This window comes from Hyperolius riggenbachi, chromosome 3, assembly GCF_040937935.1.
Source record: "Hyperolius riggenbachi isolate aHypRig1 chromosome 3, aHypRig1.pri, whole genome shotgun sequence".
NCBI classification, from domain to species: Eukaryota; Metazoa; Chordata; class Amphibia; order Anura; family Hyperoliidae; genus Hyperolius; species Hyperolius riggenbachi.
The window spans coordinates 76,479,370-76,498,987 of record NC_090648.1 but is presented as its reverse complement, the minus strand read 5'-3'; the positions used below and the strand labels follow the sequence as shown (position 1 = coordinate 76,498,987).

Sequence of the window (19,618 nt, the reverse complement as noted above, 5' to 3'; positions counted from 1 at the left end):
GTAGCAGTACTCGTTATGTGTGGTGTTTTTGCATGAAGCCCGTGTGATGACCCTGTTCTTCCTGTATGGCAGTACTCGTTGTGTGGTGTTTCTGCATGAAGCCCATGTGATGACCCTGTTCTTCCTGTATGGCAGTACTCCTTGTTATGTGTGGTGTTTCTGCATGAAGCCCATGTGATGACCATGTTCCCCCTGTGTGGCAGTACTCCTTGTTGTGTTGTGTTTCTGCATGAAGCCCATGTGGTGACCATGTTCCCCCTGTATGGCAGTACTCCTTGTTATGTGTGGTGTATCTGCATGAAGCCCATGTGGTGACCATGTTCCCCCTGTATGGCAGTACTCCTTGTTATGTGTGGTGTATCTGCATGAAGCCCATGTGATGACCCTGTTCCCCCTGTATGGCAGTACTCCTTGTTATGTGTGGTGTATCTGCATGAAGCCCATGTGATGACCATGTTCCCCCTGTATGGCAGTACTCCTTGTTATGTGTGGTGTATCTGCATGAAGCCCATGTGATGACCATGTTCCCCCTGTATGGCAGTACTCCTTGTTGTGTTGTGTTTCTGCATGAAGCCCATGTGATGACCCTGTTCCCCCTGTATGGCAGTACTCCTTGTTATGTGTGGTGTTTCTGCATGAAGCCCATGTGGTGACCATGTTCCCCCTGTATGGCAGTACTCCTTGTTGTGTTGTGTTTCTGCATGAAGCCCATGTGATGACCATGTTCCCCCTGTATGGCAGTACTCCTTGTTATGTGTGGTGTTTCTGCATGAAGCCCATGTGGTGACCATGTTCCCCCTGTATGGCAGTACTCCTTGTTATGTGTGGTGTTTCTGCATGAAGCCCATGTGATGACCCTGTTCCCCCTGTATGGCAGTACTCCTTGTTATGTGTGGTGTTTCTGCATGAAGCCCATGTGATGACCCTGTTCCCCCTGTATGGCAGTACTCCTTGTTATGTGTGGTGTTTTTGCATGAAGCCTGTGTGATGACCATGTTCCCCCTGTATGGCAGTACTCCTTGTTGTGTTGTGTTTCTGCATGAAGCCCATGTGATGACCATGTTCCCCCTGTATGGCAGTACTCCTTGTTATGTGTGGTGTTTCTGCATGAAGCCCATGTGGTGACCATGTTCCCCCTGTATGGCAGTACTCCTTGTTATGTGTGGTGTTTCTGCATGAAGCCCATGTGATGACCCTGTTCCCCCTGTATGGCAGTACTCCTTGTTATGTGTGGTGTTTCTGCATGAAGCCCATGTGATGACCCTGTTCCCCCTGTATGGCAGTACTCCTTGTTATGTGTGGTGTATCTGCATGAAGCCCATGTGATGACCATGTTCCCCCTGTATGGCAGTACTCCTTGTTATGTGTGGTGTATCTGCATGAAGCCCATGTGATGACCATGTTCCCCCTGTATGGCAGTACTCCTTGTTATGTGTGGTGTTTCTGCATGAAGCCCATGTGATGACCCTGTTCCCCCTGTATGGCAGTACTCCTTGTTATGTGTGGTGTTTCTGCATGAAGCCCATGTGGTGACCATGTTCCCCCTGTATGGCAGTACTCCTTGTTATGTGTGGTGTATCTGCATGAAGCCCATGTGATGACCATGTTCCCCCTGTATGGCAGTACTCCTTGTTATGTGTGGTGTATCTGCATGAAGCCCATGTGATGACCCTGTTCCCCCTGTATGGCAGTACTCCTTGTTATGTGTGGTGTTTCTGCATGAAGCCCATGTGATAACCCTGTTCTTCCTGTGTGGCAGTACTCCTTGTTATGTGTGGTGTATCTGCATGAAGCCCATGTGATGACCCTGTTCCCCCTGTATGGCAGTACTCCTTGTTATGTGTGGTGTTTCTGCATGAAGCCCATGTGATAACCCTGTTCTTCCTGTGTGGCAGTACTCCTTGTTATGTGTGGTGTTTCTGCATGAAGCCCATGTGGTGACCATGTTCCCCCTGTGTGGCAGTACTCCTTGTTATGTGTGGTGTATCTGCATGAAGCCCATGTGATGACCCTGTTCCCCCTGTGTGGCAGTACTCCTTGTTATGTGTGGTGTATCTGCATGAAGCCCATGTGATGACCCTGTTCCCCCTGTATGGCAGTACTCCTTGTTATGTGTGGTGTATCTGCATGAAGCCCATGTGATGACCCTGTTCCCCCTGTATGGCAGTACTCCTTGCTATGTGTGGTGTATCTGCATGAAGCCCATGTGATGACCCTGTTCCTCCTGTATGGCAGTACTCCTTGTTATGTGTGGTGTATCTGCATGAAGCCCATGTGGTGACCATGTTCCCCCTGTATGGCAGTACTCCTTGTTATGTGTGGTGTATCTGCATGAAGCCCATGTGATGACCCTGTTCCCCCTGTATGGCAGTACTCCTTGTTATGTGTGGTGTTTCAGCATGAAGCCCATGTGGTGACCATGTTCCCCCTGTGTGGCAGTACTCCTTGTTATGTGTGGTGTTTCTGCATGAAGCCCATGTGGTGACCCTGTTCCTCCTGTATGGCAGTACTCCTTGTTATGTGTGGTGTTTCAGCATGAAGCCCATGTGGTGACCATGTTCCCCCTGTGTGGCAGTACTCCTTGTTATGTGTGGTGTTTCTGCATGAAGCCCATGTGATGACCATGTTCCCCCTGTATGGCAGTACTCCTTGTTATGTGTGGTGTTTCTGCATGAAGCCCATGTGGTGACCATATTCCCCCTGTGTGGCAGTACTCCTCGTTATGTGTGGTGTTTCTGCATGAAGCCCATGTGATGACCCTGTTCCCCCTGTGTGGCAGTACTCCTTGTTATGTGTGGTGTTTCTGCATGAAGCCCATGTGATGACCCTGTTCTTCCTGTGTGGCAGTACTCCTTGTTATGTGTGGTGTTTCTGCATGAAGCCTGTGTGATGACCATGTTCCCCCTGTGTGGCAGTACTACTTGTTATGTGTGGTGTTTCTGCATGACGCCCGTGTGATGACCATGTTCCTCCAGTATGGCAGTACTCCTTGTTATGTGTGGTGTTTCTGCATGAAGCCCATGTGATGACCCTGTTCTTCCTGTGTGGCAGTACTCCTTGTTTTGTGTGGTGTTTCTGCATGAAGCCCATGTGATGACCATGTTCCCCCTGCATGGCAGTACTCCTTGTTATGTGTGGTGTTTCTGCATGAAGCCCATGTGATGACCATGTTCCCCCTGTGTGGCAGTACTCCTTGTTATGTGTGGGGTTTCTGCATGAAGCCCATGTGATAACCATGTTCCTCCTGTGTGGCAGTACTCCTTGTTATGTGTGGTGTTTCTGCATGAAGCCCATGTGATGACCCTGTTCTTCCTGTATGGCAGTACTCCTTGTTATGTGTGGTGTTTCTGCATGAAGCCCATGTGATGACCCTGTTCCCCCTGTATGGCAGTACTCCTTGTTATGTGTGGTGTTTCTGCATGAAGCGCATGTGATGACCATGTTCCTCCTGTATGGCAGTACTCCTTGTTATGTGTGGCGTTTCTGCATAAAGCCCATGTGATGACCCTGTTCCCCCTGTAGGGCAGTACTCCTTGTTATGTGTGGTGTATCTGCATAAAGCCCATGTGATGACCCTGTTCCCCCTGTAGGGCAGTACTCCTTGTTATGTGTGGTGTTTCTGCATGAAGCCCATATGATGACCCTGTTCCCCCAGTATGGCAGTACTCCTTGTTATGTGTGGTGTTTCTGCATGAAGCCCATGTGATGACCCTGTTCCCCCAGTATGGCAGTACTCCTTGTTATGTGTGGTGTTTCTGCATGAAGATCATGTGATGACCATGTTCCTCCTGTATGGCAGTACTCCTTGTTATGTGTGGTGTTTCTGCATGAAGCCCATGTGATGACCCTGTTCCCCCAGTATGGCAGTACTCCTTGTTATGTGTGGTGTTTCTGCATGAAGATCATGTGATGACCATGTTCCTCCTGTATGGCAGTACTCCTTGTTATGTGTGGCGTTTCTGCATAAAGCCCGTGTGATGACCCTGTTCCTCCAGTATGGCAGTACTTCTTGTTATGTGTGGTGTATCTGCATGAAGCTTATGTGATGACCATGTTCCTCCTGTATGGCAGTACTCCTTGTTATGTGTGGTGTTTCTGCATGAAGCCCATGTGATGACCATGTTCCCCCTGTATGGCAGTACTCCTTGTTATGTGTGGTGTTTCTGCATGAAGCCCATGTGATGACCATGTTCCCCCTGTATGGCAGTACTCCTTGTTATGTGTGGTGTTTCTGCATGACGCCCGTGTGATGACCATGTTCCTCCAGTATGGCAGTACTCCTTGTTATGTGTGGTGTTTCTGCATGAAGCCCATGTGATGACCCTGTTCTTCCTGTGTGGCAGTACTCCTTGTTATGTGTGGTGTTTCTGCATGAAGCCCATGTGATGACCATGTTCCTCCTGTATGGCAGTACTCCTTGTTGTGTGGTGTTTTTGCATGAAGCCCATGTGATGACCCTGTTCCTCCTGTATGGTAGTACTCCTTGTTATGTGTGGTGTTTCTGCATAAAGCCCATGTGATGACCCTGTTCCTCCAGTATGGCAGTACTCCTTGTTATGTGTGGTGTTTCTGCATGACGCCCGTGTGATGACCATGTTCCTCCAGTATGGCAGTACTCCTTGTTATGTGTGGTGTTTCTGCATGAAGCCCATGTGATGACCATGTTCCTCCAGTATGGCAGTACTCCTTGTTATGTGTGGTGTTTCTGCATGAAGCCCATGTGGTGACCATGTTCCCCCTGTATGGCAGTACTCCTTGTTATGTGTGGTGTATCTGCATGAAGCCCATGTGATGACCATGTTCCCCCTGTATGGCAGTACTCCTTGTTATGTGTGGTGTATCTGCATGAAGCCCATGTGATGACCCTGTTCCCCCTGTATGGCAGTACTCCTTTTTATGTGTGGTGTTTCTGCATGAAGCCCATGTGATAACCCTGTTCTTCCTGTGTGGCAGTACTCCTTGTTATGTGTGGTGTATCTGCATGAAGCCCATGTGATGACCCTGTTCCCCCTGTATGGCAGTACTCCTTGTTATGTGTGGTGTTTCTGCATGAAGCCCATGTGATAACCCTGTTCTTCCTGTGTGGCAGTACTCCTTGTTATGTGTGGTTTTTCTGCATGAAGCCCATGTGATGACCATGTTCCCCCTGTATGGCAGTACTCCTTGTTATGTGTGGTGTATCTGCATGAAGCCCATGTGATGACCCTGTTCCCCCTGTGTGGCAGTACTCCTTGTTATGTGTGGTGTATCTGCATGAAGCCCATGTGGTGACCATGTTCCCCCTGTATGGCAGTACTCCTTGTTATGTGTGGTGTATCTGCATGAAGCCCATGTGATGACCCTGTTCCCCCTGTATGGCAGTACTCCTTGTTATGTGTGGTGTTTCAGCATGAAGCCCATGTGGTGACCATGTTCCCCCTGTGTGGCAGTACTCCTTGTTATGTGTGGTGTTTCTGCATGAAGCCCATGTGGTGACCCTGTTCCCCCTGTATGGCAGTACTCCTTGTTATGTGTGGTGTTTCTGCATGAAGCCCATGTGATGACCCTGTTCCTCCTGTGTGGCAGTACTACTTGTTATGTGTGGTGTTTCTGCATGAAGCCCATGTGATGACCCTGTTCCTCCTGTGTGGCAGTACTCCTTGTTATGTGTGGTGTTTCTGCATGAAGCCCATGTGATGACCCTGTTCCTCCTGTGTGGCAGTACTCCTTGTTATGTGTGGTGTTTCTGCATGAAGCCCATGTGATGACCCTGTTCCTCCTGTGTGGCAGTACTCCTTGGTGAAGGATGTCATCTCCTCCCTGAAGAAGCATCGGATGCATGAGCAGCAGTTCACACATCCTCCTCTGCTGGTGCTCAACAACTTCGGCACTCAGGGGATGCACGTCAAGCTGATGGCCACCATGTTCCAGAACATGTTCCCTTCCATCAATGTGCACAAGGTAGGACTCCCCGGAATTTGCTTGACTATTTTCAGAATAAGTATGATAACTTTACAGTTTGGTTGATAACATTTGCATGTTGGCTTAAGAAGATCTAACAATATCTATTACTTCTCTTCACTCTTAAAGTGGACCTGAACTCTTGCACAGGACATAAGGAAAACACAGAGAAATGCACCCTGTATGTATTTATAGAATTTAGCCTGTCCAATTTCCCCTCATCTGTGCTTAATCACGACTGTAAATCTGATCTGTCAGCTGGCTGCCTCAGCAGAACAGCTAATTTGTAAGCACAGGCTGTTAACCCTATGTTTGCTTCCATGAAAACAGGAAGTAGACACACTGCAGATTTATTGTAGGATTTATATTAGCTGTATCAAATAAATGTTTTCCTGTAAAGGTTATTTTAATGTGGCTTATCTTTTAGAGCAGAGGGGAAGTTCAGGTCCACTTTAAAGTCCTTCTGTGAGCAAAACAAGTTATTAAAGCAGTTAATATATCTTAAGGCACATACCTGTGCGCCATGTTTGGAATCTGTGCCTGTCATCAGGCAATCGATACGTCACAACACAGCAGCTGTTTGTGTAACAGCTGGTTACCCGTTTCTCAATATCCCCCATTGAGATGGAGTTTTTCAATTTATCTTGCTTCATTCTAACCCAGCCTGTGGCCTCTTGTGAGGGAGGCGTATGGCTAATTATCATTTTATACTCACAAAGGTGCCAAATCCTGAATGTTTCTCTACAGATCAGCGGATTAGTTGCCGTCCTCCTTAATTGTGTTTTCTCTCTGCTTCCTTCTCCGCAGGTAAACCTGAACACGATCAGAAGATGCATTCTCATTAATTACAATGAGGACACCCAGTCGCTGGACTTCAGACATTAGTAAGTGCTCTGCAGTTCTCTTGGTCTACAAAATCCATGGTGTTAGTCACGTATTAGTATTGGATTGGATGCAGTGCTGAGTCTTGTTTGACAGATGTTACTGTGCCACCCAGAACTGGCCAATGAAAGGCTGGTTTTGTGTCTCACAGGCATTAGTGGTGGCTGGATAGAGTACTGGTTAAGGGCTCTACCTTTGACATGGAAGACCAGGGTTCGAATCCTGGCTAGGGTCAGTACCTATTCAGTAAGGAGTTCAAGGCAAGACTCTCTAACACTGCAGGGTGGCCTCCTGAGCTCGTCCCAGTGGCTGCAGCTCTTGAGCACTTTGAGTCCGACAGGAGAAAAGCGCTATAGAAATGTTCGGATGATTATTATTTGGATTATTTAGTTGCTTTAACCACTTGCGTACCAGCAGTCTCTGGCACCTTAAAGTGAACCAGAGGCGAAGCACCCTCATGTATTTTACCATATAAATCAGTGGGAACATTAGAGAAAACACCTACCCTGCTCCCTTTCATCCTTCACTGCTCAGCCTGCTTGTTACCTGCCCTGATAAAATCCCAGGCTGAGCATTCAGTTTGGCTCTGCTCAGGAATCATTATAGCTGAGTCTGTCTTCTCTGATGTATTTTCAAGCCCAAGCCTGCCCCCTTCTGGCTCTGCTATACTGACTCAGCTATAATGATTTCTGAGCAAAGCCAGACTGAATGCTCAGTCTGGGATTTTATCAGGGCTGATTAGAACCAGGCTGAGCAGTGAAGAATGAAACAAAGAGCAGGGTAGGGGTTTTCTCTAATATTCCCTCGCTCGGCCTTCGCTATGACAGCAGAGCTCTGTGAGCCGGTCAGGAGCTGATTTCATGGCTTCTGACTCCCTGATCACTGTAAGCCAATGAAGGTCAGGAGCCAATGAAATTGACTCCTGTCTGGCTCACAGAGCTCTGCCGTCATAGTGAAGGCGGAGCGAAGTACTTGCAGCGATGGGAGAACATTGCGATGGGCAGGTCTGTGCAAGCACGGTAATTGAAAGCTACACCCTGGCAGAAATAAGCAGCCACAAACCGGGTGTAGATTTCAATTACTGCAGTCCGGAAGTGGTTAAGATTCCTCTTTTGTTGCTGGAGAAACTCACTGCTTTCATTTTGGCTCTGCGTTATGTAAGCAGAGCAGCTCAGTGAGATACTTTATAATTACAGCTTGTATGCAGATTGTAAGCTTAGAAATGGACCAATCAAATTCATTTCTTGTCAATTTTAATTGGTTAAATTTTAAACTGATCAGCCAGAACTATCCACATTTCACTGACCAACTCTACTTGCAAAGATAAGAATACAATATTGAAAATATAAAGCAAATTTTACATTAAATATTCCCTCTAGTTTTATTGCTTAGCAGCACTGAACTTTTGCCTACACAGGAGAAAGACTGTGACCGGCTATAGAAAGTGGTTTCTGTAGTTCTCATGCTGCAGTACCGGATCTCACCAGTGGGTGTCTCTCCAAGTGAAATCTGTAGTTGCAGTCCTGAGGAACCTTGTGCCTTTCATGGAAATATGTGAAAGAATGAGGAACAGACAGGATTTGTGGGACATTTCCTTTAATTGAGCTGTTTGTTCCTTTGTCTCTGCAGCAGTCTGAAGGTTGTTCCCGTGGGGATGAGTAAAGGTGTGAAGAAGCTGCTACAGGAGAAGTTCCCTAATATGAGCCGCTGGGAGGACATCAGTGAACTTCTGGTCAAGTGAGTTTCATAGTGGAGGACGGGTTGTGTAGAGTCATCTGCAGAAGAGTCAAGAAGTTTTAACCTCCCAGTGACTATGAGCTTTAGACTGTGTTTCGAATGAAATGGAGGCTTTACACCTGTGGGCTGCGCCTGGTGGGGGGGCGTGGATGTTTATGTACTCTTGTCACCTCCTCAGGCGGTTGAGCTTCCTGTCACATTCCATCATTCTGATACTTCCTCCTTCAAAGCCAGGATGAGGAAGTATCAGAGTGATGTGGAACGCGACATGGAGCGCAGCAGCCAGAGTCGGCAACGAGGGTGAGTTAAACCTCTTCCACTCCCCTTGACGGCCAAGTAGGTACAATGGTAATCATTCAGCACTCATTGTTGTGTACAAGGCTCTACCTCTGGGCAGGATTTTGATTTAGTGTAGCACGGACCTCAACTCAGAACTTCCTCTCTGCTCTGAAAGATACACACCAGCATAATAACCTTTAAAGAAAACATTTCTTTGTTACAGCTGATACATCGTGCAATAATTATGCAGTGTTCTTCCTGCATTCATGCAAGCAAGCAAAGGGTTAACATCATGTGTTTATAAATTAGCTGCTCTGCCTTGGCAGAGGAGATTCCTGATCTGACACAGCTAAGAGAATAAAATATGGTGGTGATTAGACACAGATGAGGGGGGATTAGGCAGGCCAAACTCTCTAAATACATACAGGGTGCATTTCTCTGTGTTTTCCTTCTGTCCTGTGCAAGAGCTCAATCCACTTGAAGGTGGCATGGTTGGGATAAGACACTTAGGGCTGACTGGGACATCTGCTTTCAGTACACGCTCACAGCAGGCTGATCTCTTTACCACCAAGAGTCTAGAAACAACTTTTAACCACTTTACCCCCGCCCGTACGGATTTCTCCGTCCCTTTTTCCATCCTTTAACCCCCAGGGACGGAGAAATCCGTACTTTGCGCACTCCCGCCGCTGCCCGCGCTCCCGCTCGTAAACACGCCGCCCGCCGCTAGTAAACACGCCGCCGCCCGCTCGCCCGGAGATCAATGAACGGGAAAATCCATTGCCGTTCGTTGATCTAAGCCCCGCAATGATCCGCTGCTCTCCGATGGGCAGCGCGATCATTGTGAAAAGATACAGCCTCCAAGTACTTCCTCCAAGCTTCCGGAAGGACGCTTGGAGGTCGCATTAAAACAAAAAGTTACTGTGGCCATCTTGTGGCCAAATAGTAAAACTACACCCTACACATTTTTCACATACAAATACATTACTTTTACACAAAAAAATAACTCATTACCTCCCACACTCCCAATTTTTTTTTTTTTTTTTTGTAATTAAAAAAAAATTAAAAAATGTACAATAAAAAAAATACATAAATAGTTACCTTGGGGACTGAACTTTTTAAATATTTATGTCAGGAGGGTACAACACTGTTACTTTATAAACTATGGGCTTGTAATTAGGGATGGACGCAAAACTGAAAAAAATGCACCTTTATTTCCAAATAAAATATTGGCGCCAAACATTGTGATAGGGACATAATTTAAACATTTTTATAACCGGGACAAAAGGGCAAATACATTTCATGGGTTTTAATTACAGTAGCATGCATTATTTAAAAACTATAATGGCCGAAAACTGAAAAATAATTAATTTTTCTCCCACATTTTTCCTATTTTCCCATTAAAACACATTTAGAATAAAATAATTCTTGGCATAATGTCCCACCTAAAGAAAGCCTAATTGGTGGCGGAAAAAACAAGATATAGTTCATTTCATTGCGATAAGTAATAATAAAGTTATAGACGAATGAGTGGAAGGAGCGCTGAAAGGTGAAAATTGCTCTGGTGGTCAGGGGGTAAAACCCCTCAGTGGTGAAGTGGTTAATAGATGTAAATTAAAGGGACACTTAAGTCAAACAAAAAAAACGAGTTTTACTCACCTAGGGCTTCCAATAGCCCCCTGCAGCTGTCCGGTGCCCTCCGATCCTCCTGGTCCCGCCAGCAGCCACTTCCTGTTTCGGTGACAGGAGCTGACAGGCTGGGGACGCGAGTGATTCTTCGCATTCCCAGACACATTAGCACCCTCTATGCTGCTATATGGTATATGATATATGCTATAGCAGCATAGATGGCGCTATTGTGGCCAGGAACGCGAAGAATCACTCGCGTCCCCAGCCTGTCAGCTCCTGTCACCGAAACAGGAAGTGGCTGCCGGCGGGGCCCGGAGGATCGGAGGGAGATGGCGAGGGCACCGGACAGCTGCAGCGGGCTATTGGAAGCCCCAGGTGAGTAAAACTCATTTTTTTTGTTTGACTTAAGTGTCCCTTTAAAGACTTTTCTAACTGTACTGACTATCTATGTGATTATCGCCATGTTATATATCCACCCATCCTGTAATGAGAATGTCTGGTGTAGCGTGGTGCATGTAGCCACTGAAAACATTATTTCTCCTTTTCAGAGGAGCCAACTTGTCAGAGAGTGAGGCGGAGCAGGACGGGGATCACAACATCACAGAGCTGCCCCAGGCCTACGCCGGCCGAGGCAACATGAAGTCTCAGCAGAGTGCTGTGCGTCTCACTGAGGTCAGGATACTGTCTGCTCAACCATGCATGATGTCAGGGAAGGGTGCTGGTGGCCTCTGTTTACTGATTGGTCTACTCGTCCACAGATTGGGCCTCGGTTAACTCTCCATCTGGTCAAGATAGAAGAAGGCTTGGGTGACGGCAAAGTCTTGTATCACAACTTCGGTAAGTGAGAGATCTTTACCTCGCGTTTTATGTAGTTGATGGGAATAGTTCACATTTCTAGTGAGAGTCACTGAAAACCAATAAACTAAAAAAAAAAAAAAGAATCTTATAGGACTCAACTGGGTTCAGCTGTTAAAGTATACCTGAAGCGACCTGAGATAAAAATCTTACCTAAGAAGGGGGAAGGCTCTAAATCTCCCATAGAGACATCACAGGCCTCTACATCTCCTTGTTCCCCTGCTGTCCCTCTTTCAAATTTCACACCTTCAGAGTCCTCAAAAGGCTTTGCTTTGGAAGCCTTTATGACCCTGAGCACTTTCCGAAGATGAGCACATCTGTACTGCGCTGACCCTCATATGCTCAGTACGGATCTACTCGTCTTCTGAAGTTCTCGGGAACACGAGTACTTCTGAAGGCTCCCGGAGGAGGGCATATTCTGTGGGAACCAGAGCCTTTTTTCCTCTTTCATGGTTCTTTAAAGGGGAACTTTAGCCTAAACAAACATACTGTCATTAAATTACATTAGTTATGTTAATTAGAATAGATAGGTAATATAATTTTGTACCCACCCGGTTTTAAAAGAACAGGTAAATGTTTGTGATTCACGGGGGCTGCCATCTTGGTCATGGGGGCAGCCATCTTTTTGGTTGAAAGGAGTGACAAGGAGCATAAGACACAGTTCTAACTGTCCTGTGTGCTGATCACCCCTCCCAGCTGCATGCGCTAGGCTTCAAATGTCAAATTCAAAATGTAAAAAAAAAAATAATTGCACCAAAACAGCAGAACGAGAACAACATCATCAGAAATCCCATCATGCTTTGCACAGCATCAGGGGAAAAATGCCCAGGCAGTTTTCTTCTGTGCAGCTAAAAATGAGGCTTGGGTAAGAGAAACAAAGTTCTGATGCTGTGAAACTGTTAAAGAGACACCAAGCCTTTTCAGTGCTGCTGAGTCGATTTTTAGTCTGGAGGTTCACTTTTGTTTTTTTGGTTGGTCGTTCTGTCTAGTATTTTCACTTCTTTACGGTCTTCGTTATACTTTGTTTTTTTGTTTTTGTTTTTTTTTAATAGAGTTTTTGAGTTTTTAATGACAAGGAAACAAAATTAACACAAACCATTCCTAACAATCCAGTGACCTTGCAGAAAATAATTACTACATATAACCGTATGATTAGACATTGGAAAAGTTACTCTTGCTGCCGTGGCTCTTTTGTGATCCTGTTATTGAAATATGACTGAGGCTATGATGCATTTGATATGCAACGTATCAAAGGTGTTACAGATGGCAAATTCTATATCAGCTTTTCAAATAAGCTTGGATGCTCTCTTTGCATTGAAGTGCATTCACGGCTATAATTACTAGGTAATTCCCTGCAACTTTTATCCAGGGATTTTATTTGGAGTCGGGAAGGAATTTTTTCTCCTTAAAGAGACCCTGAGGAGTCGTTTAAAATTAAATTGGTAGTTACCTGGGGCTTTCACCAGCCCACCGTAGGCCACGATGGTCCCCCGGCGTCATCCTGGCTCATCTCCCAGTCTTGCTGGTGGCTCCGTTAATGGCAACTTTCCGGCTGAGAGTCTGTCTAAGTCCACGCTCTGCGTCATCACGTTGTCCGGCGTGACAGTCCTGCGCATGCGCGGTTCAGAGTTAGAGAACCACACATGCACAGAACTGTCACGCCGGCGTGATGGCACGTAGTGGCCGGCGTGATGACGCGGACCGTGTACTTCCAGGAAGTATACGGATGACTTTCAGCCCGAAAGTCGCTATTAACAGAGCCACCAGCGGGACTGGGAGAGGAGCCAGGAGAACACTGGGGGACCTCGTGGCCTACGGTGGGCTGGAGGAAGCCCCAGCTAAGTACCAATTTAATTTTTAACGACTGTTCAGGGTTTAGCTTAATTGGCCCGGGCCTTGTAAGGGTTTTTCCTTTCCCCTTGATCACCTGGGATATGTGTGGGTGCAGGAGAGAAAGGAACCCATTTCTTACTTATTTGTTTTTTGTTTTTTATTCTCATTGGAATTCATGGATTTTATTTTTGGGGGGTTTTTTTCCAACCAAACTATGTAACCTGACTGAGAATATTTTGTCATTGTTTTGTAGTAAGAAAGACAGAGGAGGAGATTGCGGCGATGCTGGACCGCAAAGAGAAGAAGCTGAAACTAAAGCAAGAGCGGAAGCAGAAACAGGAGCAGAATGTGAAGAAGAAACAGCAGCAGAAAGAGGACAGCAAGTGAGTCCCCAGTGTGAACCAGGGCAGCCGGCTATGGGCGCAGGCTGCTCCCCTGTCCTGCGTAGGGGGCGCAGGCTGCTCCCCTGTCCCGCGTAGGGGGCGCAGGCTGCTCCCCTGTCCCGCGTAGGGGGCGCAGGCTGCTCCCCTGTCCCGCGTAGGGGGCGCAGGCTGCTCCCCTGTCCCGGTCTATATAAAAAGCAGATCATTTCATGGTGATGCAGATTTTATGCCGCTTGGAAATTACCCAATCAAGATAAAAATATTTACTGTATTCGGTCTGTTTCCAAGCTGAATAAACTAGCATCAAAGTAAGAAAATAATCTGCATACGTTTGAAATCCTTGGCATTGGAATGATCATCTCTAGTCCTGATCTATGCCAGAGTGCTTTGTCCTTCCTAATCCTGCCCAGCCACAGCTTTCTCTCTGCTGCCACTTAGTGGAGGGTTAGTGTGGAGCATAACTCAAATATTGTATAGTTAAAACAGCAGGAACAGCAATAATATCCCAGGAGAAAAAAAACACATTTATAAGTAGATAAATATTTCTTCTACTTACAACTTATGTATTGTACTGTCCACATTTTGATTTCAGTGACTTTTATACAGTAAATAAAGAGAAAACTGTTTTAGGCATTTTCCATCTTTACTGTCTCTGGCTGAAGCCAATCCTGATGTAATTTCCCCCTTACACTTTTTTCCCCCTCCTAGAAACTGCACTGTCATATCTAGCTTGCTTTGTAAACACGTGCGCACTATATAGATCATATTTTAGCAGCTTCTGCAGAGGGAAGATGTACTTCCCTTCTCAGCCTCAGCTTGTCAAACTGAACTGCCCTCAGCCAATCAGTAAGGAGCAGGAATGTGGGAGGGGAAATACCATGCTTTCCTCTCGATGGCAGTGTACCAGAATAGAGCCAGGCTGACTGAGATAAGATTCATTACAGCAGAAAAATGTATGATTATATTGGAATGCTTGCAATGCAGGGTCAGGATATAGACTACATAATAAACACAGCCGTGAGTAAATGGAATTTGCTTTTATGGCTGATAATCCCTCTTTAATACTCATTCAATGTAGCAAAATACTCATTCTCTACACCCATAGGAAAAAGAATGTTGCCTTTTCTCAGAAAAGGTTGACTTATTGCTTTTAGGCTGGTTTCACAGTGCGCCGTTAAAGTCCCACGTTACAGCAGCCAGTAACGCAGCCTAACTCACAGCACTGTAAAATCAATGTGCAGTTCACAGTGCACACGTTGCGTTAGGGTATAACGCTGCACGTTAAATGAAAGTGCAGCATGCTGTATGTTATACCCCTATAGAGCTGTGTTAGATTGTTTGCACATGCTCAGTGACTAGCCACATGGCTAATATTCACTGCACTGTGGTGACTCGTGGTGGGACTCATTGTGTTGTCCGGATCATGAACGAATCGTTCATTTGATCCGGATCTTTTTTGTGAGTCGAATCATCCGGATCATCACAATGAAAATTCGGTTCACAGTGGATGTCTGTCTGGAAGAAACAGGAACATACAGAATGTATAGTGCAGGGAAAGTCCTGTCCTGCTAGACATTTCACCCCCAGCCTGCTTCCCTAGTAAAATGATTCAAATGATTCGTTTCAAAGATCCGGATCTTTTCAATGATCCGATTCGAATGATCCGAATCCTTAAAAAGATCCGGACTTCCCATCACTATCCTGGAGCGGCTGCTTTGAGACGTCCTGGAGCGGCTGCTCTGACGTCCAAATTCAACACCACCAGGCGTTGCATTAGGGGCACGTTATGCAATCTTAACGTCCCCTAAAACGCAACGTCTTGGTGTGAAAGTAGCCTTACGGTAAGATGGATACAGAAGACAATAATAATCATTTTAAGGTTAAGTTTGCAGAAACATACAGGCACTAGTCTAGTTTAGGAAACCTCATAGGGAAATTCCACTATTGTGATTGGGTGGACATCGCCCTCTCAAACGTTTAGGTTTCAGATAGGTTGTAGTAAACTAGGTCCACACTATTAGGCCAATCACAAAGCTTCATGCTGTAGAGGGTGCTGTGATTGGAGAACTGTTTCCTGTTGGGTCCTCTAAACTAGACTAGGACCTTAAAACAACATGGCTAGATGACAGAGATGCATACTGACTGCATAAGATGTAACACAGTGTTATGAAGACTAAGTAGTCCATACCCACCTATGGCAGAGATAAAGTTTACATGACCAATTCACACAGACAAATTCCTGTGCCGGTTCTGACCTTAATTAAAAGCTTCAGCAAAAAGGTAAAAAAAAAAGTTAGTGGTCTGAAACTCTGACATAACATTCAATAAAAATGTATTTTCCTACTTTTTGTTACTTATACAGTTATCATATTTTCTTTTGTGCACAAGTAATATTGTCTGTCTACAAATTTCAAGTTTCCAAAGTGTAGTTTTTGTTGCCCTGAAAGCTGCCATTGCATTTTATTCCAACTGCTTTTTATTATATATTAAAATCTTCTAATTAGCTTTTTCTGAACTGTGTGTGTGCCTGAAGCAGAGATAGCTTCTCAGAGATTGTTTTTTTACTTGTTACAGACAAATGTATCAACACTGGAATGTAAACAAAGATACTGTTATCTCCAGTCTGGATGCGGTTTTGAAGCAGAATAGCAGGACAAAGTGCTTTGTTTAACCATTTTAGTAATGTTCTGCTACAATTTTTTTCTGGGATAGTAGCTTTAAAGCTGTAAGGAATATTTAAAGGAGTTATCAGGCTTCCTCCAGCCCCAAGCTCCCATCATGTCCCTTGCCGCAGCTCTGCACGCAGCCGTTCGCCGCAGCTCCCTCCCGGTCCCTGGCGATGACGTCGGCCTGCCTGCGCGAGCGGCACTGTCAATCACCGCCACGTGGACCTGAGCGGCCTGCGCAGGTGCAGAACTGCTGCGCTGGGGACCGGAGCTGCGGCGAACAGCTGTGGGCGGCAAGGGACATGCTGGGAGCTTAGGGATGGAGGAAGCCCCCAGGTAAGTAGCGCTTATTTTGTAAAATTTTGCCTGGTAACTCCTTTAAAGGGACCCTGAGCAGTGCCAAAAATTAAGATTACACTTGCCTGGGGCTTTTTCCAGCCCACCGTAGGACGGTGAGGTCCCCCCGGCATACTCCTGGCTCCTCTCCGTATGCCTCCGCCGGCCCTAGTTACCGGCGACACCGGCGTGATGATGCGAAGCGGCCGCTGTGATGACGACGAGAGCCAGGAACCAGGAAGAGCCGGCCCGGGTGTTACCGGTAACCGGGACCGGCGGAGGCATACGGAGAGGAGCCAGGAGGCTTAATTTTCGGCACTGCTCAGGGTCCCTTTAAGAGCAAAGTAGAAATGCTGACTTTCAGACCACTTTAAATTGGCTTGTCAAAAGTTATGTGATTGGTTAAAAGATAACTGTGCTTTGCATTGTATTCCTCAGTAAGACCAGCCGTGTATACAGATTTATGTGCCTTTATTGTGTGGTATGTTTCCCTAGTCCAGCCCACTGATGTGTATTGTTGCTCTGTACACAGGAAGCGCACCCTGGCTGGGATGAAGCGGAAGCGAGGTGAGGGTGATGACGAGGACAGCGAGGTGGAGGACCCCGGTGAACAGGAACCGGGACAAGTGTCAGAAGATGATGATGCAGAATATTACAGGCAGCAGGTTGGAGAGGAACCAGACCGAGGTATGGTGTCTCTAAAGGGTCATATTGCTCCATTCAATACCTTGCTGGAGGCTTGGGCCATCCCCCCCCCCCCCCCCCTTTCCCCCACCAACCTGCTCATCAAAATGTTCTTTTGGTTTCTTTTCTAGCATGAAACATATTTATAAATAGGTCTCTTTTATCTGCTTCCATTTGCTCACTACATACGCTGGTAAGGAGTCAATTTCATTGGCTTCTGACCCTGTGACCACAGTAGAATTTCTGCAAAAAAAGGTTGTGGTCCTTAAGAAGCCAGAGCCTGCCAGTACTGTTTGGGTTAAAATATATGTAAATTGACAAAACAAGTAATAACCTGAAAATTTCCATCTGCAGAGTTGCAGGACTTGCACACAGTGATATCTCTCTCCTGGGTTCTGCCCCTTGCAGAAATGGCCCTGGCCTTTTCTCTGTCAGATATAGAAAAGGTTGTGGCCTTTTTTTGCAAGGTGGCAGAGCTACACAGCTACACGTGTCCGCTTCCTGGCCAGAAGCTTTTTGTTCTCAAAAGCAGATGCCATTTTAAAGTGAACCAGAGTCATAGCACCCTCATGTACTTTGCCATATATATCAGAGGGAACATTAGAGAAAAAAACTACCCTGCTATCTGTTTTTCTTCACTGCTCATCCTGCTTTTAATCAGCCTTGATAAAATCCCTGACTGAGCATTCAGTCTGGCTTTGCTCAGGAATCATTATTGCTGAGTCATTATAGCAGGGCCAGAAGGGGGCAGGCTTGGGCTTGAAAAGACATCAGAGAAGACAAACTCAGCTATAATGATTCCTGAGCAAAGCCAGACTGAATGCTCAGGGATTTTATCAGGGCTGATAACCAGCAGACTGAGCAGTGAAGGATGAAGCAGAGAGCAGGGTAGGTGTTTTCTCTAATGTTCCCACTCATATATATGGTAAAATACACGAGGGTGCTTTGTCTCTGGTTCACTTTAATATAGCTTTTAAATTCCTAAGCTTTGGCAGTAATTAAATGCCTTTTATGTTACAGTATATTCAATAAGGTTGTTATATGCAAATTAGAGGTGTCTGAGTATGTGGATTCGTACACGGAGGAGTCGGATTATTTTTGTACCGACTCCACAGCCCTCAAGAAATTTTCTTTTTGATAAAGCGAGCAGGAGAGACCACTTTTTTTTTTTTTTTTTTGCTAAGTACAAAGAACAGAAACTTCTGTGTGACAGCTACATTTATAGTAAGCAGCCAGCCTTTTGTTTGTTTTCCTCACTGTACATTGTACAGCGGTCTTTCTGACTGAATTTGATATGACATAGCTATGCATAAGGCTTCTTTCATTATTACACCATTTCATCATTAGTATACCATAACATGTGGGAATTTGTGATTTATTTTTTTCCACACACAGATGACATTGCTTTGAGATGAAGGCAGGTAGGATAACTAAATGAAGTAATAAGGAGTCTGGAGACATATTTTCATTGTCAAATGGTGACCAGTCTTTCTGTACATTTTTTTCAGATCTCTTTCTGCATAAAGGTAAACAGAGGAGCTTTAGTGGTAAGAAATCTGGTCCTCCTATGAAGAAGTTCAAAGGATCGAAAGGCCCCAACAAACATGGCGAGAACTCTGCTTCCCAGGCTGGGCAACACAAGGCCAAATTCTCCTTACACAAAAAATCTAAAGGTCCCAACAAACATGGCGAGAGCCCTGCTTCCCAAGCCAGGCAGCAAAAGGGAAAATTCTTACACAAAAAATCTAAAGGCCCCAACAAACATGGCGAGAACTCTGCTTTCCAGTCCGGGCAGCACAAGGCCAAATTCTCCTTACACAAAAAATCTAAAGGCCCCAAAGGACAGTCTCCGCAACCTGGCAAAAAAGGACAAAGATTTCATAAAGGCCCTGGGGGAGAACGTACACACAAAAACCCCGCTGCCCATGGCAACAAGAAGACCTCCAAAAGGCAAGGGGCGTTTGGCTCAAAGGGCCCAAAGACAGGAAAACAGGCAAAAACGGGGCCCCGACATAAAATGGGTGGGCCGAAAGGGAGAGCTTTCCGGCAGAAGAAAAAGTAACATTCATTGGACAAATCCTTACAAGTCTTCTGTAAATATGTGTAATTATGTCCTACATATCCATCTATTTTATGGCTGCCAAATAAAGATATCTCCCTGTTTCACAAGTGAATGTGTTTGCCAATGCAACGGTAAAATACCTGAAAACTGCTGATGAAAAACAAAAATACCAGCCCTGGAAACAATAAATAAGAACTTCTAAAGAATAAGTACACTTAGAGAGGAGCTGTCAGCCATACTATCTCAGAGAAAAACCCCACGTATATGAGTAGATAAATAAATACTTGCTCTACTTACATATGTACGGCACTGTCTACGTTTTGATTTTAGTGATT

At 45.7% G+C, this 19,618-nt stretch overlaps 1 protein-coding gene across 1 annotated transcript in view; it reads left to right on the top strand.

Moving 5' to 3' along the window:
• The window catches only part of PPAN (peter pan homolog), a 30,938-nt gene extending 11,548 nt beyond the window's left edge, over positions 1-19,390 (top strand). The window contains exons 5-12 of the mRNA XM_068274404.1: positions 5,770-5,940; positions 6,748-6,824; positions 8,452-8,559; positions 11,013-11,136; positions 11,223-11,301; positions 13,406-13,535; positions 17,070-17,224; positions 18,730-19,390. Of these exons, the coding sequence (XP_068130505.1) occupies positions 5,770-5,940; positions 6,748-6,824; positions 8,452-8,559; positions 11,013-11,136; positions 11,223-11,301; positions 13,406-13,535; positions 17,070-17,224; positions 18,730-19,283 (1,398 nt within the window). The 3' untranslated portion in view covers positions 19,284-19,390. The remainder of the gene's footprint in view (positions 1-5,769; positions 5,941-6,747; positions 6,825-8,451; positions 8,560-11,012; positions 11,137-11,222; positions 11,302-13,405; positions 13,536-17,069; positions 17,225-18,729) is intronic.
• The last annotated feature ends 228 nt before the right edge of the window (positions 19,391-19,618 follow it).